This window comes from Strix aluco, chromosome W (assembly GCF_031877795.1).
Source record: "Strix aluco isolate bStrAlu1 chromosome W, bStrAlu1.hap1, whole genome shotgun sequence".
Lineage (NCBI taxonomy): Eukaryota > Metazoa > Chordata > Aves > Strigiformes > Strigidae > Strix > Strix aluco.
The window spans coordinates 44,212,069-44,235,445 of record NC_133970.1 but is presented as its reverse complement, the minus strand read 5'-3'; the positions used below and the strand labels follow the sequence as shown (position 1 = coordinate 44,235,445).

Sequence of the window (23,377 nt, the reverse complement as noted above, 5' to 3'; positions counted from 1 at the left end):
CATTTCTAATGGAAAACAGAGTTTCCACACAGTTCTTCAATAACCTGCTTAGAAAATAAACTATTGCTGTATTTTCGTTTTTTAGTGGAAACAAAAAGCAGAAAGTTTCAGGTCAACTTGATGTTATTTGTACTTCTTAGATCTTACACCTGACACACTTGACATTCTTTCACTGCATTCTCTGATGGATCCATGTCCCGACTGCGCACCTCCCAGCTGAACACTTGCATTGCATCATGGAAAATGTAGTGTAGCTGGGTAAACCAGCCTACTTGAATGAAAGCAACTAGGCACTCAAATTACAGCTTCTCCATCGTATGCTATCAAGTGCTGTTCATGGTTAAATCCAAGCGAGATGAATAAGTGTCTTCAACTGTAAGTCGCCAAAAATGCCATCTTCAGGCTAAAGCTCCAAAATATTTAATTAATTAAAAATATTGATTGTTCTAAAATGATACATCAAAGTCCTTCTCCATAAGAAAGATGGTATCAGCTTTATTTGCTAGCTCTAATCCTTATTGTATATTAACTTTCATGATATTTTGCATTAGCAGTTTGGCTGTAATTAGGGACAGAATTCCCTGCAACAAGTACAGGTAACGTTTAGTAGTTACCTGGTACTATGCAGGAATCTTATATCCTCAGCCTGCCGCTGTAGCTCATCAGCATTTTATTTTTTTTTTTTTAAGAAAGCCATTTAATTTGAGGAGCCGGTATGATTCCTAAATGGTATGGTTTTTAATAAACACAGAAAAATAAAAAGAATCCTTCTCACTTTACACTCTGCAGCAACTGCGAGCATTACGCACCGCTTGCTAAAAATTAACCAAGACAGAGAGCCAACGCCAACTTTTTTACAGACCTTTTCGACACCAAGGCAAACACAACACGCTAATTGAGTTCAATTTACTCACCGCGGGTCATGGCACGGAGCCCTTCACCTTGGGCTACCAGAGCGGTTCCTAAGCCGGACCACCCGAGAAGCGAGCCAGCCGCGTGGAGCTTACACCAAGCTGCAACCAGCGCTTCCAAGAACCAGCGCGCACCAGGCACCCCACAGGGCAGAGGCTCACCCCGCCGTTCAGTAGCCGTACCTACCGCAGTGTTTCTAATAGAAAGGAAATATTTAAGGCGCGCCTCATTGAACCGTCTCAAAGCGGAAGGAACTCCGGCGAAAGGCGGGCGTCGCTGTACTCCCTCAGGCGAGATACTGAAAGCGAACCAACCCCCGCCCTTCCACAGGCGAGGATCGCTACTTCAGCCGTTACCATATTTCCAGCTGCGAGGCACACTTCGCACCAACCCTCAGCTTTCCTAGCAGAGATGACCGGGTTGAGGCCGCAGCGGCCCCGCTCCCGCATTCCATTCGTTACCTGACATCAGAAAGGGGCGCCGCCAGCCACACTCCTCTTTCCCACCAGGCGCGCAAGGCGCTCTCAGGTTTGCGCGCATGATATCGATGGCGGGAAAGAAAAAGGCGACGCATCGGTACGGTATCCCCGCGCAAGGAGGTCGCTCACCATCCCGCGATAGCGTACGAAACGAGCCTTTCTCGGGACGTTCTATTTATGTTTGTGGCGCCGATTTGCATAAGGCTCCACCCCCCATCGTGGGTGAGGCAGCCGGCACCGTCTGCCGCGGCCATGTAAGGGAAGAGGGGGCGTGACCCGGGGGGTGGCTTGCGGCCGCTCGCTGCCTTCCTGGTGCCGTTTATAGGATACAGCCACTTCCGCTATCCCCTTAGAAGCAGGGCGATCATGGCGGAGCGTGGTCAGCTCCCTCCCCCCGCCAAACGCCTCTGCTGTAGACCCGGCTATGGCTCGGGGTGCAGGTTGAGCCAGCGGGTGGGCGGCACCGGACTCGGCAGTGGAGTGCTCTGCGCCGGATCCTCCTCCGCAGCTGCTGCTGCTGCTGCTGCCGCTGCCGCCGCCGCCCTGGGGCTGCTGCCGCTCGGCAAAACCCAGAGCCCCGAGTCCCTGCTGGATATCGCGGCTCGCAAGGTGGCGGAAAAGTGGCCCTTCCAGCGGGTGGAGGAGCGGTTCGAGCGGATCCCGGAGCCGGTACAGCGCAGGATCGTCTACTGGTCCTTCCCCCGCAGCGAGAGGGAGATCTGCATGTACTCCTCCTTCAACACTGGCGCCGAGGACCCTGCTGCCACCCCCGGGGGGAACACTGCCGGCACCGCGCCCGGTGGGGGCGCGGACACCGCCGCCGACGAGAACCGCCTGCCCTTCCGCAGGGGCATCGCTCTGCTAGACGGCGGTTGCGTCGATAACGTCCTGCAAGTCGGTGAGTCACGGGCCGAACCGCGCTGTGGAGCTGGGCCGCGGTCACCCGGGCAGGGCGTCACCGGCCCTCTCAGCCGCGGGTCTCCTCCTGCGTGTCACCCGCCTGCTATCCGGGGAGCCGCCTCCCTCCCTGCGCGGCCCCGGCGGCCGGAGCCACCCCACCTCCTTTAGTGCGCCCCACCAGCCCCTCGGGGGACTAGCAGCGCGGCCGAAGAGCTGCCCCCCGCAGCCAGGCCTGCACGAACCCTTCACTCCTAGGCTGTAATTCGGGCCGGGCAATTTCCTCTGCCAGTCTCCACATTCAGAACGCGGAATAACTCCTTCGTCCCGCTCCGTGATACATCCACGGCCCCTGCCGCCAACGGCCGGCCCGGTCTCCGACAGGCGAACCGGACACGCTGCCCCCCGCCTGACCCTTTAACTCTTCCGACACGTAGTGCCCGCTCCTTGTAATCTAGAGTGTGTAATCCCGTTTGGCTCCGCTCCCTCCCAGCGCCCACCCTCGGTAATCCGGGTCATCGCCATACCCCGGCCACAATAGCGAGATGCCTCCGCTGCACATCTACCCCACCCCCAGGACCGCTGGTGAAAATGAATCAGCAGAAGGTGGCCGGCAGGGGAAGAGGGCGGGATGCGCTGCGGTCCAAAATAAAGAAATAAAAGAGGGTGCGAGACCCTAGGAGCGGGTGGGCGGGGCGAATCCTCAAACAAAGGCATTTCTAGGGCAGCGGCGGCAGCGAGCCAGAGGGTGGGGGCGCGACCCGCTCAAGCCCCGCCACCGGGGGGGGTGGCGGTGGGTGTCTCAGGAAAGGCCCTCAGTTCGGGGTAACGGCGGGGAGCCGCCGCAGCTCGGGTGCGGAGGGACCCACGAGTTACTTTGGAATGAGCCCCTGCGTGACAACAGCGAGGTGAGGAGGAAAGCGCTGCTCTTCCTCCTCCTGGAACAATACTTCCCGCCCCGACGCTGCTTCCGCACCCGGCGGCCGCCGCCTGATACTGCTCTTCACCCGCTGCGGGCTGGCACCTCTGGTTAACTCCTCCCTGTCTCCGTTTAAAGGGCACTGGAGGTTGGTGCCTTCCGCCCCGACAGGGGGGGCTCCACTCCTCGCCCGCAAACAGCCCCCCGTTGGGGCGGTGGTGGCTTTCTCGGGGAAGGGGTTTATAGCTTCCCCGGGAAGCTTTCACGGGGGGGGCGGGCGCGCTTGCACTTTGTGCGGCTCGGGCGTGCTGGGCACATAGCCGTGCGGCGGTGCCTCGAGGAGCGGCGGCGTCGGCGACGACGACGACGACTGGGCACTTTGTTCTCATTTTCATGTTTATTTGTGTTCCATTCAGTTTTCTGCCCTCGTCAACTGGAAGCTAGATAAAAGAGACTCTATTCCTTCTCAGTGTCGGCTCGACAATAGGGGGACAGGGCGGGACGGCAGCTCTGTGGGGCCTTGTCCCGCCTTGTGCTGGGCTGGACCGTCCCTCAGCAGTGGCTCAGCTGCAGCTGCTGCTCGTCTTTTGTTCGCAGCGCCGTGTGGGACTGAGCCGAGCCGAGCTGTGACAGCGGCCCCGGTCCTGGTGCTGCGGCTTGGAGTTGAAGGGTTCTGGGCTCCCTCCCGGCCTTGTCAGCAGATTTCACTTTGCGGGCAGCCTGCAAATGTGCTTTCTACTTTCCAAATGGAAGCTCTGTTGTTGTTTCTGGGCTAAGCACCCTTCTCTTCTGCCTAGGTGGAATTCAGCTTTAGATGTTTTTTCTAGTTTTTGAAAATTAACTTTCTTATAAGTTTAATCTTTTGGCTTTCTCTCCCTTTCCAAAGGTCTGTGGTTCCTCAGGACTGGTAAAACCGGAAGTAGGGCGCTTTTAGTTTGGTTTGCAGTGCTGAGACTTTTTTTTTTTTCCCCTTTTTGTTTACACTTGATTCTGTTTGCAAGCAATGAGGAATGATAAGAGTGCACATAAGGAGGGCTTCTTGACTGATTACATTTAAGCTAGGAATTCACTGTGAAAATAAACCCAAGGGGTAATAAATAAAAGATGCAATCTTTTCTAGGGCACCCAGTGTAGGCTTTGCTTGCTTTGTTTGCTTTCAGCAGTGGAATAGGCCTCAATGAGTAGTTGTGAAAGAAAAAAAAAAAACAACTTTTTGCATAGCTTCAAAAGGGAAGTAATGTTGGCAAGGATCAATGTGAAGAAAGAAAACATGCATAAATACAACTGAAGTGTTGACTGATGCTTCTGGACCCCTTAACTGCATTCCAAACAAATGCTATACCTACTACTGAAAATACTTGTGGTTGGGTTTGTGTTTTGGTTTGGGTTTTTTTTTAAACTTATGTGAGCCTACTTTGGAAGGCTGTGCAAAAATAGTAGTGGAAGCTGGTGATATGAAACACGTCAATTGTGGTGTTAAGGGCATTGTCCAAATGCCTCTTAAACTGACAGGCGTGGAGCATTGTTCCTGCTGTATTCAGTGTTGGTGCGGCCTCACCCTGAGTGCTGTGTGCAGTGATGGGCCCCACAATTTAAGAAGGATGTGAAGGCGCTTGAATGCATCCAGAGGAGGGCAACAAAGCTGGTGACAGGGCTGGAAGGCGTGTCCTGTGAGGAGCGGCTGAAGACTCTGGGTTTGTCTAGTTTGGAGGAAAGGAGGCTGAGGGGTGACCTCATGGCTCTCTACAGCTTCCTGAGGAGGGGAAGTGCAGAGGGAGGTGCTGAGCTCTTCTCCCTGGGATCCAGTGATAGGACGCGTGGGAATGGTTCAAAGCTGCGTCAGGGGAGGTTCAGACTTGTCATTAGGAAGCATTTCTTTACCGAGAGGGTGGTCAGACACTGGAAGGGCTTCCTAGAGAGGTGGTCGATGCCCCAAGCCTGTCAGTGTTTAAGAGGCATTTGGACAATGCCCTTAATAACATGCTTTAACTTTTGTTAAGCCCTGAATTGGTCAGGCAGTTGGACTAGAATTTTTATATTTAAGGAGAAAATCAATTGTAAATCACTTCCCATCACAGTTTTAAAAACAAGGAATCTTCTTTTCTGTAGAAATTTTATATTGGGTTGACCTAACAATTTTCATCACTTGTTTTGGGTCAGTTTTCATGTTTCTCACATTTCATTTTTTCCCTAATTTCAAGGCTTCCTTTGCTCCCAAGAAATCAATTTTCATTTTCAAAGCTTGCTTTCAGTTTAGGAAAGCAATTCCATCTCTGCATATGATCAGATGTTTTGGTATGTAGCAATTCTTGAATTTGAGCCAGTTGTTGTGCCAGCAACCGATGCTTGTATGCATGCTCTCTCTCTGCACTCTAACTTTAAGAGATGAACAATTAATTAAAAGCAAAATCTGTGAGGGTAGGCTGAAACAGTTTAAAAGTCAGCATTGGACAAGTTGGTTTTCTTAAGAATCAGTAGCAAGTTGCGGTGTTTTGCCATATCACTTGCTTTTTTTAATGAACCTGTTAAAATTGAACCCTTACATAAGATTCTAGTAAAGTTCTAATTAGAAAAAAACAACAAATCCCACAAAGAAACACCATCAACAAAAAACCCCCCAAAACCCCCACCCTACTTAGTGAGAAGTATATTATTATGTATAGTAGTTTTTACTGGTGAAGGATAAAGTATATTATGTGGCACACTATAAGATATGTCTTCATGGGTTCAATTTAAATGTCACCTGCTATCCAGGTAATCTAGTTGTTATGTCAGGACAAATCTTGAAGTTTTGTAGTAGTTAACAAAATATGAGTGCAAAGCTATGGTAGTGTAGGAATGCAGCTGACACCCCTTAACTTACTTTCTCTTTAGCTGGGGATTTGGGAGGAGAATTTACTGCATCTTTAAAAAAAGGACTTTTAACTGACAAAAGCTATCCTAATTTATGAATATGCTGTGACGGGAACTAACTTGAAATTTTTAAAAAGCTTTCATGTGCAGCAAGGGTGCAGATTTAATGTGAATTCTGATTGTTGAATGCAATCAGCCTGACAGCATGTGAATACTTGAGTACTGTCCAACAACTTGCACTTGTTCTGGGAGATCTGTCTCCTTGAACTTCCAGTTTTTTCCTTTTGGTTTCCTATCTAAAACTACCGATGTAAAAAGCTTCTCTTGGCTGGATATGTATGCAGCTCTTGACATGGCTTCATAACCTTTTGTGACCTGGATCACTAGAGATGTTGGCTGGTACTGTATGCTGGTTTGCATTCTCCTTCTAGCTACATGCCAATTATGATATATGTGATGCCCTTGCAATGCATTGCCATGCCATCCTCTGAGGTAGCAATATGCATTCAGTCTTTGTTGCCTTAGCCCCACTATTGAAGACCAGGATGTCTAGAAGACATGTGATGTAAGTCACTATCTTAAAATAGGTTTTTTCTGACTTAATTCTGCAAATGTGTGAACAGACCAGAGGAGTGTAGCCTTCTAATAGTAACTAAAGTGTAGAGAATTCCTTTGTGGTTAAGTCAAAACTGATAAAAGGCCTGCTGTAGGAGCTGAGCAGTCGTACAAAATACTTTAATGAATTGTATCAAATCAGAAATAGACTGAAGTGTCTCCTGATGTGGGCTTTTTACCAATGTTTTATTAAACCTTTCTGAAAAATTAAAAAAAGTGTGAAAGAAGGAAATCTTTTTAACTGTATTTAAAGTATATTTTAAGATAATTATGATGTGCACCATCACATGCTTTAAAAAGGAGGGCTTAATATTTTTATTTATCTATTATTTTTTTACTCTAACCCTCGTTGCAAGTGAGTACATTTGACAGTCTTGAAATATCTGGAAATTTTTGCTTTGGAAATGCATGGGCAATGGCTGAGAAGGTCTGATGTTAATTAGAAGGATGCAGTAAAAGTTGTCAGCTTAATTTCACACTAGTAGAACTAGCTGATCAGACAAATCAGAAGCTCACTGAATTAATGTGATAAAAATTCAGGTGACTTACCTTTTGTCCTGCTTTATTTAATAATCTGCCTGTTTACATAAGTCATCTTTCATTGTTAATTGGTGTTAAACCTTTAATATGTTAAGGGATTGTTGGAAAAACAAGGGGGGAAAGAAATGGTGCTATAGGCAGAAATTTCACAGAAGTGAAATTAATATAGATCTTTGTCTTTTTTTTGGACAAAGTTATTGACATTTCAAAGGCTGAGAAAATCAAATGTTGCATAGCTCCGTGACTTGTAAGAAGTGACACACTTGTACACATGCTAAGTTTAACTGCTAACTGGTTACTGACAGCTGGGTAGTAATGCAGATACAGTGCAGGAACTGTGCAGCTGACTACAAGTTTAATTTATACTGACTAATGAAATAAAGAACATTCGACCATTGAGGCACTTAAAATTGGATAAACTGTTTTATAAGCGTGAGACAAATTTGCAATCTGTAATACAGTAGAGGATCAAGTTTGCATATATTCTAATTATTTTTGTATTTTTTAAACTTGTGTTAAAAGCAAGGTTTTAGGTTAAAGGCTTTTACTGGCACTGGCACTCTCGGGTTTGTTTCCTTATGCTTAAAGTTTGACTCTTTCTTATTTTGTGCTAGTGGCTTGTATTCTCTCTGCATACCAGTGTTCAGCTATATGTGCAAGGCATAGTGGCAGCACAAACTCTCTTCAGCAAATCAACTTTTAGCTTACCCTTGTGTCCTGGTTTAGCTAGGACAGGGTTAAGTTTCCCCAGGAGTGGGGGGAAGCTCTAGCCGGGTTATTCAATACCATGCTGACGTGACCTCCTGGAGCCCAAGCGCGGGAGAGTCGGGGAACGTGTGTGTTATGCGATCTCCCTGCTGTATCGGTAGATATCTTGCTCTGTTCATTGTTATTACTGTTGTTGTTGTTGTTTGTTGGGTTGCTGTTGCACTGCTGTATTAAACCTCTCCTTATCTCAGCCCCGGGGCTTTGTATTTCACTCCCTTTGTTGGGGAGGGGCAGTGGCCGCGTGGTCTCAGACCCTGGCAGGGACTAAACCCCTACACCTTGTCAAGAGCAGCTGGTGAGCTTTATTAATATTTAATTTCTACATTCAGCTTTGATATTTTGACTGGCCTAAAATTCATAGAGCACCAATCTGTATTCAGTGATTAATGATGGTATTGATAGTGCATTTAGTATGGTCTTTAGAATTTCATATGCTTGGGAGCTGATAATTTTTGCCACTTACCTGCAGTTTTGGCCATGAAATGATGGCAGATAAAATGACTGTGTTAAGAATTCATTAACGAAAATGTCTACAGATAATCTGGAAAACATGAGCTAGTCAGCGAAGTTGTATGAAGAACCTTACAGTAAGCTATTGATTACTTGCACAGCAGTTGCCTCAATGAAGCACTTATTTTCCCTCTCATGTTTGAGGAATACAGTATGCTGCTTTGGGAGGGTGAAAAAGTAGTCTTAGTAAAACACTCATTTGCATATTTACAAAGCTGGCCTCAGTGACTACATTAAGCTTGCCTTGTACTTCTTCAAGACCATTCTGAGTCTGCTGATTTTTGAAAGTTCAAGAACAGGGAAAAATCGATAGTCTAAGTGAATTGTTTAATATATTAGCTAAAGGAAGGAAAACTGGAATGCTTTTATTCTGAAATACTGTGTTATGACCAATGACAAGTGTGACAATTGACTGTACCGCTGCTATTGTACATGCAGAAGGAGTCTCAGTTCCTCCATTGATTTAGGTTGTAAACTAAAACCTTGCAAACTGACTACAATTAGTGTCTTGGGGATAAAATATCAGTCCATTATATTCTGTATCTGGATTTAGTATAGCTATATTACATAGAAGCATGGAACTTCAATTTTGCTTTTTCTAGAGAAGAGGGATGAGGATGACATAAAACGTGTAACTGTTTTTTAGCTTTTTGTTATTGCAAGTCATGATATGCAAGAGAGCCATCATGCAGCTTTCTTGGTCAAATCTAAGTGCATTAATTTATAGAGGTGACTTCAGCTAAATGTGCGACTAATGCATGAATGGTAGGCAGTGACTAGGAATGGGACTTGATGTAACAGATGCCTTGGCAGTCTGATGGATTAAGGAAGCTGAGAATAACTTGATTAACGCTACTTTTAGAAGCAGCGTGCCACTTAGTTTTACTGACAGTTTTCAGTGATCAGACTTTATGGTTATGTATCCTGGCAATAATTTACAGGCTTAATTTCTAGGTGGTTATGTAGATGATAAATGTAAGTGACTGTGTGCAGGAGTGAAGAAGTGTTTAGGAGTAGACAAGAGTTTGGCTCATTGAATAAGATGAAGAGAAGAGAGGTAGTAAAATGATGAGTTGACCTTTATAGATGAGAGGCTAGGAAGAGAAGTGGGCAAGTGGTGATGCCTGAGATAAGGTAGAGGTCAAAGAGCTCAGTAGATCCCTGAAGAGGTTATTGCTATTCCCCCTCCTTTTTTCTAAGGAGTGGGCACATTCCTCATTGACCAAGCCTGCTGCCATGAGGAAAGCTGCTGATACAGCAGCACAGTGTGGTTGTAATACTTCCTTGTAAGTATGGGGGTCCTTCTCCAGGAGTCCATTCCAGCAAACTTGTTCCCTCTTGTCACTTGGTGAACTCCTCCAAGGATGGACTATGAAACAGGTCTAACAAACGTTTTTTCATTGTGAAATACAATGAATATGGTAAATAAAATAACTGGCTCATTTGCTGTGCTGTAACTCATTTACTGCTCTATGCCTCATTGTGTAACTCCTAGAACAGAAAATGCATATTGCTGTGCTTATAAACTTGTATTTTGGAAAGTGTTTTCGTTATTGTCATTTGCAAACTTCACCCACTGTGTGTCATTTACCCTGAAGTTACATGGTTGCTTTAGGCGGGCTTAAATGCAGCCTGCTGTCAAAGGGATGTTGCAGTTCTCAAGCTTGAACCTTGTGCCAGGGTTTGTGGAGCTGTGGTGAGCTAGACAACTGGACTGCTTATGAATTCAGATCTTTCTAGGTGAGTTTTACCTGGTTTATTGGCCAAAAAAATTGCTACTGTTGATTCAAGGGAGAGTAGATTGCAAGAGGTGGGCACTGAGAAGTGCAGGACTCATTTCTGCGTCAGTCACACTTAGACTGGCTTAAAGTGATCATGAAGCTCTGACTGCTGCCTGGAGAAAGGAGATGGCTGCTGTGCTTGGGAGTTCCCTATTGGCAAAAGGTGGCCTGATGATTCCAGAGATGGCAGCATGGGCCTTTCCTGAGCTGTGATGTGTGTTGGGCCTGTATGAGTGAGCCATTCTCCACATCTCTTCATCCATAGTCTTTTTCCTTGTTATAACACCTTGACCAAGAGATGAGTCCCCCTACCATGCTCCCCCAGTGGTTAAAAGAAAGCCAGACAAATGTTTACTTTAGGAGTACAGGAAAGGGGAAGGAAACACCTATTTACTCCAGTTGTGTATGTTCACTTCTCTCTGTATCTGCATAGCTGTTGCAAAAGGTGCTTTTTGCCTTCAAAGTTCATATCTTGCCTCTTGAGACAGTACTGAGCTTCAGCATACTTATATATGACACAGACTTTCAAGGCAGTTTTTCCACTTATACAGTTGTTTGACCAAATAATGTGTTCTATGTTTTATTTTCATTCATAGCTGATGACTTCAGTTGCTAAAGTAAGCATTCACAGCTTTTGGTCTGGTTAGGCCTGCTGAGCCAACACAGCTAAGAATGAGCTGGAATCTCCTCTTTGTTTCTTGGGCTTTGGTTGCCCCTCAACAGCCTCACTGGAGGCTGCAGGGTCATGATGGTATAGTAGAGACTTTGGTTGGCTTGCATGGTTTTCATTACTGGTAGTAATGCATAAGAAGGAAATGATGGAGCAGGACTTGTAGATATCAAGCTGAGTTTGTAGGGCTGGCACGTAGTGTGTGTGTGGGGGGGAACCCTTTATTGCTTATAAACTGAGTACTTTTGATATGGACGTCACTAAGAGTCTAAAATAGCTTTGTGGGGTTCCAGTATCATTACTTCCCTAAGTAGAACAGCAATCGAGTAGAATGTTGATACTTTTGTATAACTTGCATAGTGTGAAAGTTAAATGATAGACAGCTGCTCTGGTGAGGCATATTTACTGAATTGATCTGTTTTCAGGACTAGAATAAAGCAGATGCGTAGTCTGTTCCAGATGGACCAAACTAACACAGCACTAAGCCTCCACCTCCATGGTGGAGGAAAAAAGTGCATTGGAAGCCCTGTTGCACACTTCACAGTGTGAATTGAGTCCATTTTCAGGGCAGAAATGGCTTCCCTTTACTATAAAGAGAGATTTCATGGGGCTTTATGCGGGCCTGTCCAGGATAGGATGCTTTGGCTTTCTCAACTGCTTGCATTGGGGGAGATTAAAGCTTATCAACAAGGTTTGCTTTCAACAGTAGCCTGTTTCGATGTGGAAGGATTGATCTGGGTTGTTCACTTCCTAGAGCCTTCCTACAGGTCTGCCTAGAGGATTGTGGCTATCTGACTCTTCTAAGGCATGCATGTATGAGAGACTGAGTCTTTAAGTTGTATGGAGCTTAAGCAGGGTACTTTACCTCTCTTGGTTGTCTCCTGCTGGAAAGGAGCCTGCATAACCTCCAACCCTAATTGAAGTACCTAGTTTTCTTCCTAACCTCTGCTGGTGATGTTTATTGTATGTGTTTATCCAGGCTTCTAAACTAAATATTTCCTCATCTGAGGAAGGTGAAGTTACTCAGTTACCTTTCCTGCTCCATTGCTGCACTGCTAAGAGTCTTCTAAAATTATATGGCTCCTTTCTGTCAAATCATTTTTTAGGATCATCACAGGTATTTAATGTGATACTTTTGTGAGCTGACCATGATTTCTGCAAGCCGGGCTTGTTAAAGAAGTACCAGATTGAACTCTTGTCCACTTAGTGAATTGAAGAGCAGTTAGGTATATCAGTCCTTCAGTTTTTGTACCAATTAGTTTGGTTTCATGGTTGTCTTCCTTTTAACCCCTCCACTTCTACCCCTACTTCCTCTTTGCTATTTTGAAGATGTACAATGGGGGAAACTGGGTGTTCAGAACAACATACTGAGCTATATGCAGTTTTGTTGCTCACATGAAGCTAACAGCTAGGAAAAAGAACAGTCTCCATGAGTAATGCAAGAGGTTCTTTAAACACAGCAAAATAAAACAAAAGCATTCAATTTTGAAGCTCAGCTAAGCTATATTCAGTGTAAGAAGTACTATCCCAGGAAGGATAAAGGCTTATAGGACCTGAGTGGGGGAAGAGGAGAGGAACAGTGCTTGTAGGCTTCCTTTATCTTCATAAAATTCTTAAATTATTGCATCTGCTATGGGTGGATGTGTGAAATTATTATATTTACACAAATCCAAGATCATGACACAGATTCAGGTTAGTCTAGAAAAAGTATTTAAGTCACACTTTATTCATAACTGAGTATGTTTTGTCTTTAATCTGGGGAAAACTTTTTTTGCCTCAGTAAAAAAGCATTATTTTATTGGGAAGGCATTTGAGCTGGTTAAAAGCCTGGGATTTTTGTGCCCTACAGTTGAGCGAGCCTCCTCAAACCTGCTAAACAAAACTCGGTGGGATTGCAGTTTCTTAATGGAACAGACACAGTGGATGTTTTCATCACAGCTCTGGGGTTCAGTGAAAAACAGTCTATCGCCAAAAACCAGAACAACTTGCCTAGTTTTTTGCATACAGATTTGCTCACAAGTTCAGAATTTTGCAGAACTGGTTCAGGAATCATGACTTGTACTTGTCATCCTTGCCAAATCCCTCCAGAAGCATTAAGTAAATACCTTCACACCAGCTGAAGGTGAGAATGCTGCCTGTGAGTGCATGGCCAGAAGCTGCTTGCTGCTTCTCTTTTGACCTTTATCTTGCACCTTCCCAAAAGACAGCTGACTGCTTTCCACCAAGGGGTAAAGTCCTGTGGATTACTTTCCAGTCACTGTTGGGAGACTGTCCACAGGGCAAATTCTGTAGAGTGATGAATGTGCCACCAGCCATGCCTTTCATAGTTTTTGTTGCTACAGTAGGTGTGAAGTTATAGAAGATTGTTTGACCTAGTAGAGAACTCTAAGACAGCTCTCAGGATTTTAATTTTGAAGATATGAGGAAGAGGTCATACTGGGTTCAGATAACTACTACTACTAAAATTGTTTGGTTTTATCCACTTTGGTGCTATTTGAATTCAGGCCAGAGAGTTCCTGTCAGTTTGTGGGGGGTTGACCCTGGCTGGATGCCAGGTGCTCACCAAGCTACTCTATCACTCCCCCTCCTCAACTGGACAGGAGAGAGAAAATATAATGAAAGGCTCATGAGTCGAGATAAGGACAGGGAGATCACTCAGCAATTACTGTCATGGGCAAAACAGACTCAATGAAATTAATTTACTTTATTGCAAATCAAATCAGAGTAGGATAATGAGAAATAAAAACTAAATCTTAAAACACCTTCCCCCCACCCCTCCCTTCTTCCTGGGCTTGTGAGGAGTTCTGAGGGAAATACCTATGCAAACACCAAGGTCAGTTGAAGAAAGGAGGAGGAGGGGAGGAGGTGCACTGTAGCAGAGACTCCCCTGCAGCCCATGGCGAGAGGGCAGGCTGTGCCCCTGCAGCCCATGGAGGTCACCAGTGGAGCAGATGCCCACACTGGAGCAGGGGGCTGTGCCTGAGGAAGGCTGGGACTCTGAGGGGAGCCCGTGCTGGAGCAGTCTGTTGCTGGGAGGATTGCAACCTGCAGAAGGGCCCCATGCTGGAGCAGATTGGGAAGAGCTGCAGCCTGTGGGAAGGACTCATGTCAGAAGTTCATGGGGCACTGTCTCCCATGAGAGGGACCCCATGCTGGAGCAGGGGAAGAGTGTGAGGAGTCCTCCTCCTGAGGAGGAAGAAGTGGCAGAAACAACAGGTGATGAACTGACCACAACCCCCATCCCCTGCCCCCTGCGCTGCTCAGGGGGAGGAGGTAGAGAAATCAGGAGCAAAGCTGAGCCTGGAAGAAGGGAGGGGTGGGGGGAAGGTGTTTTTAAGATGTGATTGTTTTTCTCACTGTCCTACTCTGTTTTGATTGGTAAATTAGTGGTGGTGGTGTTCAAATTAAATTGATGTTTGTTCTTCCTAAGTTAAGGCTGTCTTTTGCCCGTGACTATAATTGGTGAGTCATCCTTCCCTGCCCTTGTCTTGATCTCCAAGCCTTTTGCTGTATTTTCTCCTTCCCCATCCCTGAGGGGGAAGGAGTGAGTGGTGCTCAGTTGCCCTCTGGGCTTAAACCATAACAGTCCTCCACAAACTGCTCCAGCGTGGGTCCCCCATGGGGTCACCAGTCCTGCCAGGAGCCTCCTCCAGCACGGGCTCTCCACGGGGTCACAGCCTCCTTCAGGGCACATTCCCCTGCTCTGGCGTGGGGTCCTCTATGGGCTGCAGGTGGAGATCTGCTCCACCGTTACCCTCCCCGGGCTGCAGGTGGAGATCTGCTCCACCGTTACCCTCCCCGGGCTGCAGGTGGAGATCTGCTCCACCGTTACCCTCCCCGGGCTGCAGGTGGAGATCTGCTCCACCGTTACCCTCCCCGGGCTGCAGGTGGAGATCTGCTCCACCGTTACCCTCCCTGGGCTGCAGGGGCACGGCTGCCTCACCATGGGCTGCACCAGGGGCTGCAGGGGAATCTCTGCTCTGGCACCTGGAGCACCTCCTCCCCCTCCTTCTTCACTGACCTTGGGGTCTGCAGAGTTGTTTCTCTCACATATTCTCACTCCTCTCTCCCAGCTGCTGTTTTCGCTGCAGGGTTTTTTTTTTCCCAGAGGCACTACCACCATTGCTGATGGGCTTGGCCTTGGCTAGTGGTGGGTCCATCTTGGAGCCAGCTGGCATTGGCTATGTCGGACATGGGGGAAGCTTCTGGCAGCTTCTCACAGAAGCCACCCCTGTAGCCCCCCTGCTACCAAAACCTTGCCATGCAAACCCAATACACAGTTATGCTGTGCAGGTGACAGGGTTAGTTCATCTAGCAGTCTCTTTAAATATTTCTATCTTTTTTAAAAGTAAAATAAAATTGTGTGCAAACTAGGAGTTGGGACTCATGAAATTATTTCCACCACACATTTTCTGATAAGTGTATCCCAGAAGAACTAGGAGTGTATAAAGTGATTTGATAGGCTTCCATCAAGTTGAATCTGTTACAGATTCAGGATGCAAGTACTGGATCTGTTTTAGCTCAGAATGCTTGAGTAGAAACAACAGGCACAAAATTGACTAGTCTGAGTCTTTAAGAGATGCTCTTTAATAGTATCTTCCCAAGAATAACACTGCACCGGGTAATAAAGCAGGTAAAAGATTTTTTTTGTGCATAATAATTGAAACCTTGACTATTGGAAGGCCTCAGAACACTTATTCTTCATTGGAATCACTATATGGAACTTGTTTTCTGGTAGGAGGGACTTGACTTAGACTGTTGTCTAGATTTACTAAGCATTCACATTAAAAGCAGTGTGTCAGTTTCGGAAATACCAGCTTCCTTTAAAAGAAGGAAAAATCTATCTGGAATGATGAAATATGGTGAATATACAGGTCCACACTGTATTTCTCATTGACCTTCATGATGGCTTCAGTTTATTTCCTTCTTTTACTTCCCCCCACCATGTAGTAGTGACAAGAAGAAAAGGCAAAGGCAAAATTGAACCCTGTGCTGTTTATTATGAAGATGCTACAAAGACAGTTGAGATTTAGACCTTCTATTTGTAAGCAAAATGTGACATTCACTTCATTAGATGCAGTGGTTGTGAACCTTTTGAAATCCTTCCACTCTTAATTGCTAAAAACTTGAAATACATTCCTGATGATTGCAAAATTTTTAATATCTTTTTGCATTCTGGTTATTCTGAATACAATTTAGCACATCTTGATTAAGCCTGCTTTAATTTGATGCATGTGGGGAGAGTGAATGGAACACAAAGGAGAAAAATTAGCTGAAAGTTGTAATAGTTTCTTTCAATCAACCTGGTCATTTAGGAAAAAATGTATTTCCTCAGAAAATGGGATAAAGTATGCATGTGCTGTATCTTGGTCATCATTTGAAGTTTGCTATGCCTGAAATAAAATATCAAACTTGGAACTGTACCATAATTGGCAGGTTATTTTGGAGTGAAAAACAGAAGGTTAAGGGAATCTATGGCTTTTAATCAGTTCAGTGAAAGTTATGCAGTTCAGAATCACAGAATCAACTAGGTTGGAAAGGACCTTGAAGATCATCTAGTCCAACCATTAACCTAGCGCTGCCAGTTCCCATCTACACCATATCTCTCAGCGCTATGTCGACCCTACCCTTAAACACCTCCAGGGATGGGGACTCCACCACCTCCCTGGGCAGCCCATTCCACTGCCTAATAACCCGTTCTGTAAAGAAATGCTTTCTAATATCTAGTCTAAACCTTCCCTGGCGCAGCTTGAGGCCATTCCCTCTTGTCCTATCGCTTGTTACTTGGTTAAAGAGACTCATCCCCCCTCTCTGCACCCTCCTTTCAGGGAGTTGTAGAGGGCCATGAGGTCTCCCCTCAGCCTCCTCTTCTCCAGACTGAACCCCCCCAGTTCCCTCAGCCGCTCCCCATCAGACCTGTGCTCCAGACCCTGCACCAGCTCCGTTGCCCTTCTCTGGACACGCTCGAGTCATTCAATGGCCTTTTTGGAGTGAGGGGCCCAAAACTGAACCCACTCATCGAGGTGCGGCCTCACCAGGGCCGAGTACAGGGGGAAGATCACTTCCCTGTCCCTGCTGGCCATGCTAGTGCTGATACAGGCCAGGATGCCATTGGCCTTCTTGGCCACCTGGGCACACTGCTGGCTCCTGTTCAGTTGGCTGTCAATCAACCCCCCCAGGTCCCTCTCTGACTGGCAGCTCTCCAGCCACTCCTCCCCAAGCCTGTAGCGCTGCTGGGGGTTGTTGTGGCCCAAGGGCAGCACCCGGCATTTGGCCTTATTGAAACTCATACAATTGGCCTCAGCCCATGGCTCCAGCCTGGCCAGGTCTCTCTGCAGAGCCTCCCTACCCTCGAGCAGATCAACACTCCCACCCAACTTGGTGTCGTCTGCAAACTTACTGAGGGTGCACTCGATCCCCTCGTCTAGGTCATCAATAAAGTTGTTAAACAGGAGTGGCCCCAAACCAAGCCCTGGGGGACACCACTCGTGACCGGCCGCCAACCAGATTTAACTCCATTCACCACAACTCTTTGGGCCCGGCCATCCAGCCAGTTTTTTCCCCAGCAAAGCGTGCGATCATCCAAGCCTCGAGCAGCCAGTTTTGCCAGAAGAATGTTGTGGGAAACGGTGTCAAAGGCCTTACTAAAGTCAAGGTAAACTACATCCACAGCCTTTCCCTCATCCAATAAGCAGGTTGCCCTGTCATAAAGGAGATCAGGTTTGTCAAGCAGGACCTGCCTTTCATAAACCCATGCTGACTGGGCCTGATCCCCTGGTTGTCCCGCCTGTGTTGTGTGATGGTACTCAGGATGAGCTGCTCCATCAGCTTCCCGGGCACCGACGTCAAGCTGACAGGCCTGTAATTTCCCAGATCATCCTTCCGACCCTTCTTATAGATGGGCGTCACATTGGCCAGTTTCCAATCTGTCGGGACCTCCCCGGTCAGCCAGGACTGCTGGTAAATGCTGGAAAGCGGCTTGGCGAGCACCCCAGCCAGCTCCTTCAGCACCCTCGGGTGTATCCCATCCGGTCCCATAGACTTGTGTGTGTCCATGTGATGCAGTAGGTCACTGACTGTCTCCTCCTGGATTGTGGGGGGGTCGTTCTCCCAGTCTCTATCATCTGGCTGAGGGGGCTGGATTTCCTCAATACAACTGGTCTTGCTATTAAAGACTGAGGCAAAGAAGGCATTAAGCACCTCAGCCTTCTCCTCATCACTTGTTACCCTGTTTCCTCCTGCATCTAGCAGGGGATGGAGGCTCTCCCTGGTCTTTCTTTTGCTGTTGACATACTTATAGAAACATTTCTTGTTGTCCTTGATTGCTGAAGCCAGATTAATTTCCAGCTGGGCTTTAGACCTCCTGATTTCCACCCTGCATAGCCTCACAGCCTCTTTGTAATCACTGTGAGTGGCTAGCCCCTTCTTCCAAAGGCTGTAAACTAAAAAAGTTCTTAAGCATGGAACCTGGAAAGGTACACAAACTTTCCTTATGTTGACAGCATTCAGAGTTGATGTACATCTACCCTGTTAGACTTATATTGGTCTATGTAGTGTTTCACTTAAAGCAGGAACAGGATCTATAAGAAAATCTTCATTAACTGTATGTGCCGATGATGACTCTGATGCTCCTCTTGCTAATGCTCTTGCATTTCACATTAGCACTTAGCAAGAGGACAGCCTATTTTTGGCACTCTGAGGTTATTTACATTTATCATGATGTTTACACAGACTAATTTTGAAGGCTATCACCAAATAGGTGTGGGAGGGGAAAAAAAAATAAAATCTCTCCAAACATATTGTAATGCTTATGTGTTTTGCAGACTTCCATTATAAACACAGAAACTACTTGCCAGTTTTCATTTTTTGCCAGTAGTAATAGGTTTTCCATACATCTGGAGCTGTTTATTGTGTGAACAGCTGACAAAAGCTCAGGCTTTCAGGGGTAAGGTGGGCTGGCCTATGGGTAGAAGACATTCAGTAGCAGGGGCGGAAAGGATTTTTTTTTTTTTTTCTCTAGAAGCACAAGTGTAAAGGCAGATGGCAACATGAGTGCAAATGGGAAACACATCTAGAAACTTAATTCTCCCGATTGTGGTGTTACTGAAGTGCAAGGATTTATTTTTACCTTATTGTCTTTAAGGATATTTAGCAAATAAAACTGTTGCTGCTTTTTGGGTTGTAAAAAAAACCAAAACCAAAACAAAACCACTGTAATCCACAGAGAATAATTATTTTAAAATAGAGGGAAGGAAATGCTTGCACAAATGATGTGATTTGTCTTGTGAGGAATGGGGAGGTTGCTAAGGTTAAAATAGATTAAATAAACCCTGTAGATCTTGGAGCTCTTGGGTTTTCCTGAATTTGGCATTATGTAGGAGTGTTACGGAAATACTCATTCAAATAAGCAACCCCTGCTGATTGTAATCCAGTATCTTGATGTGCTTGCTTTTGTAATACTCCTTCCACAGCCATAGTACCTCTTATTTTGCTTATGTGTTATTACTTAGATAACCTTAAAGGAATGCTACTCGTCTTCATCTACCCCCCCCCTTTTTTTTTTTTGTGTATCTAAACCATTACTGCAAACCTTTGATCTAGCTCTGTGACTGCTTTAACTCTTGAGTTGTTTGTTTAGTCTGCTATTTAACCATATAACTCAGCAGCAATGCTCTGAGAACTTTCTTAAGGAGAAATGCACGTTCTGCTTGGAAGGGTAGCCGCTGCTAACATATGTGGCTGGGTTGAGGGAGGGCTGTGCTGGCAGAAGCCAAATCAAGTTCTCCAGGCACAAAGAACACAACTTGAGTGCAACAGCATGATAATGAGAAAACAGCCCAATTGCACCGTACAGGCTAAATGATGTATAGAAAGTAAACTCTTGCAAAAATGAAGCAATGCGATGTTGCAAAATTCAGCTTGTTTATTTGTTGAGAGTAAATTTATTTGTCTTGATGAGCAAAACAAAAGGTTTTATTACAACCTTCATAATTGGCAAACATGTTTTTGTACTTTGGTTTTTAAACTGTCATAAATCTGCCAGTCTAAAACCAACAGTAGAAACTACTTTCCTCTTTAATTTAAAGAGCATTTCTAACATGATGTGCTACCTCTTTTAAAGTGTGTGCTATTGAACACTTTGGGAGGCTTCCTGGAGAAAAGGTATTAACCTAGCTGAGTTACACGATCTCAAACAAAATAATGTTTCTGCGTTTAACATTTCATTTGGAGGTTTAACTGATACTGAATATTGAAAATGAAAAAAATTAATTCACTGATTAACTGATTAGAATAAATTCTTATACTCATTGAAGTACTTTTTTAAAATCTTGTTCAGTTCTGTGCCAGTGATAAAATCTTACAAAATAATGCTGTCCTAAGTTTCATGTCTTGCATGTAGTAGACATTGAGCTTTTTTACATCAGAGTGCTTAGACTGCTTTTACAGAAGATAAGATGCAATGTGTTCATTGAACAATAGAAAGCAATTTAAAATTGGCTACAGCCACCTTTTTTTTTTTACTAAGCTCTTTATGCTGTTTTTAAATTACTCTGTTTTGCAATTATTCAACTATATTGTCCATAAAGAGAAAGAGATTGTCAGAATTTAGGGTTCTTTTCTTAAAGGTCATAGTGCATATTTGAAAACTGTTTACTGACTTACTATGTATAGGGCTATCAAAACAGAGTGTGTTCAATGCTAAAAGATATAGTGGATTATACCATTCAAAATGTTCTTCTGTATTAGAGATAAAGTTGAGCTGACTCTGACAGAAAAATCATGGATGGTAATCATTCTGTTCGCCCCACCAAGCTAAAATATCTCTATTGTAGACTTGACACTCTTTTATCTCACCTGTGGCAAGCTCTTTATCAGCTATTGAAGGCACCTTCTAGGTTATGGAGAGCAGCATTACTGGAGCTCAGCAAGTCATTTTGGGTTCCCTTTGGTTAAATACTGGTATCAACATCTTCCCTTTCCTGCTTTTCTGGCCCTCTCTCCCAATTTTTGTTCTATACTGTGTTCTTCATCTGTTGCAAATGAATAATGGGATGAAGTCTCTTGCCCATGACCCTTGTTGGGGCTTGGCTGGGTTCTTTGTAGTTTGTGATACTTACAGTAAGAAAAAGAACTGATCTATTATGGATTGTGTTTTTGAAACTCTGTCTAAAAAGTCTTAAACTTTTTTTCAAGAGGCATCTGCAGTTTTTGAAACGTGATTCATACTGTGGAGAGCTGCATGCAATAAGGCTAACTAAAAGTTATAGCTTGCTTTTCCTTTGCAGTTCTAGAACCTGATTGCCTTTGTAGAAAGATGGGGCTGGGTTTTTCCAAGACATGTATCTGCACAGTATGTCATTGGACATTCCTGGTGCTAACATAGCTTTGGCTACATCTGCAGCTGAAGAACATGTACTTTGGCAGTGTTGATAGGCCTTAAATTGAGTTTACGTGAATTATGTTTGCTGTGAGGCATATACTGCTAACGTGGAACCTACTGAAAGCTGATAAGAGATTGCAGAACTTAAACCTAATTTTCACCAAAACCAGAAATGGTTGGAGTCAGATTTGTAGAGTACTTGATACCTAAGTCTGTGGACAAATGTATATAGCTCAACAGTAGTTATGCAGCTAATCACTTGGCACATGTTTGTATTTGTTGGCACTAAAATGTCTTTTAAAAAAAACCCAGGTCCTTACTGGTTTATTTCAAGAAATAAGTGTTCCATGAAGAATGAGCTTTAACAAGAGATTTTTAAACAAAACCAACTCTGCCCCTTTTCTTTTGAGCTTTTCAAATCTTTTGGCAGGCATTAACCACTTCTGATTGTGTGTTTGCTGGCAGCTTTAGAATTTTTGGGTAGTTATCAATATAGTCTAGGCCTATTGTCTCCTTGGTTTTGGTGGTGGTGGTGTTTTGTGTGGTATGTTGTGTTGTGGGTGATTGGTTGTTTGTGGGGTGTGTTTTTTGTGGGTGGTTGTTTTTTTTTTCCCTCAGGGTTAATTCAAGGAGAAAACTAGTTTGGTTTCTGGGATTTTGACCTCTCAGTCCAGATTGAAGAATATTGACAGGCATACTTATCAAACTGATAGGGTAATATATGCAAACTCTTTAGGAATCAACTATTTTATCTGACTCCTTCCTGAGATTTCTGTCTAGTTTAAAGCCATGGCCTGGAAGACTGGTAAGGATTTTACTCTAACAGGAAAAAAGTGTTTCCTTATGTTCAGGAGGAACCTCCTGTGTTTCACTTTGTCCTGTCACTGGGCACCACTGGAAAGAGCCTGGTTCCGTCCTCTTTGCACCCTCCCTTCAGATATTTGTACAAATTGATGAGATTCCACCGAGCCTTCTCTTCTCCAGGCTAAACAGTCCCAGATCTCTCAGCCTTTTATATGTGAGGTGCTCCAGTCCCTTCAGCACCTTCATGGCCCTTTGCTGGACTCTCCTGTACATGTCTGTGTGTCTCTTGTACTGGGGAGCCCAGCACTGGACACAGGACTCTAGGTGTGGCCTCAGCAGTGCTGAGCAGAGGGGGAGGATCACATCCCTTGACCTACTGGCGATGCTCCTCCTAATGCAGTCCAGGTTGCCACTAGCTGCATTTGCCGCAAGGGCTCCTGTTGAACTTGGTGTCCATGAAGACCCCCAGGTCCTTTTCTGCTGCTTTCCAGTTGGTTGGGAAGGGAGATAACTGTTGGAGCAGGAAGAAAAGCTATGTAAAATGCTAGCCATGTTCTTAATCCAGGATGTAGATACTATGGTGATAGCTGCAAGCAGTGGTTGTGTGTTGAAGGTTGAAAAAAAATTCTACTTTATTTAGGAGTACAAGTCCCACTTGCTTTCTTCAAACTAATTCTTGGTGGAGTAGAACTCAGTGGAAATAATTTGCTTTTTTCAGTCTGGAAGTTCAGGGTAGTTCATCGTGATTCTGGCTGAAAGTAGAATACATATTATTTGCTTATGAGTATCTTTCCAAGCTTGTTAATGAATGAGCACTTGCACTTGTTTGTGAGCTTGGAGTTTTGTTGTTGTATTGATATTTTTTACTAATATAAGTGAAGAGTTTAAGAATTTTGAAGCTTCTAATTATTTTCCAACTAACAATCAGAAGAGAACTATTTAACTTTTTTTTTTTAGTTTCAGAGTTCCAGACTACCCTTAACCCCAAACAGCAGTGAAATAAAAACAGTTTCTTAAATTAAAACTCATTTGCCCTGCCTGTGTAATTGGAACAATTTAATTTTTAACTCTGAGGGAATAGTTCTTAAGCTTGAATTTGTAACACCATCATTAATACTAATCTGTTAGTGGATGGAGATTGGAATTGGTGCTGGTTTTATTTGGGAGAAGCTACAGAATTATTTTGTTAATTGTGTATTTTCTTACTATTAGCATATTGTTTGCTAATCAGTGTAAGTTTGTTACAGT

General features: G+C 44.7%; 2 protein-coding genes across 8 annotated transcripts in view; one reads left to right on the top strand and one right to left on the bottom strand.

Annotated features, from left to right (window-relative positions):
* LOC141917768 (kinesin-like protein KIF2A) overlaps positions 1 to 1,545 on the bottom strand; it is a 106,246-nt gene extending 104,701 nt beyond the window's left edge. For 4 of the 5 annotated variants that reach the window (XM_074811223.1, XM_074811222.1, XM_074811220.1 and 1 more), the window contains exon 1: positions 1,374 to 1,545. In XM_074811223.1, coding sequence (XP_074667324.1) covers positions 1,374 to 1,452 — 79 coding nt within the window. In that variant the 5' untranslated portion in view covers positions 1,453 to 1,545. The remainder of the gene's footprint in view (positions 1 to 1,373) is intronic. The other variant, XM_074811217.1, reaches the window with a different exon arrangement.
* LOC141917765 (zinc finger SWIM domain-containing protein 6) overlaps positions 1 to 23,377 on the top strand; it is a 188,536-nt gene that overhangs the window by 23,764 nt on the left and 141,395 nt on the right. For 2 of the 3 annotated variants that reach the window (XM_074811209.1, XM_074811208.1), the window contains exon 1: positions 1,673 to 2,289. In XM_074811209.1, the coding sequence (XP_074667310.1) occupies positions 1,758 to 2,289 (532 nt within the window). In that variant the 5' untranslated portion in view covers positions 1,673 to 1,757. Of the gene's footprint in view, positions 1 to 1,672; positions 2,290 to 23,377 lie in introns of those variants that run through there. The other variant, XM_074811210.1, reaches the window with a different exon arrangement.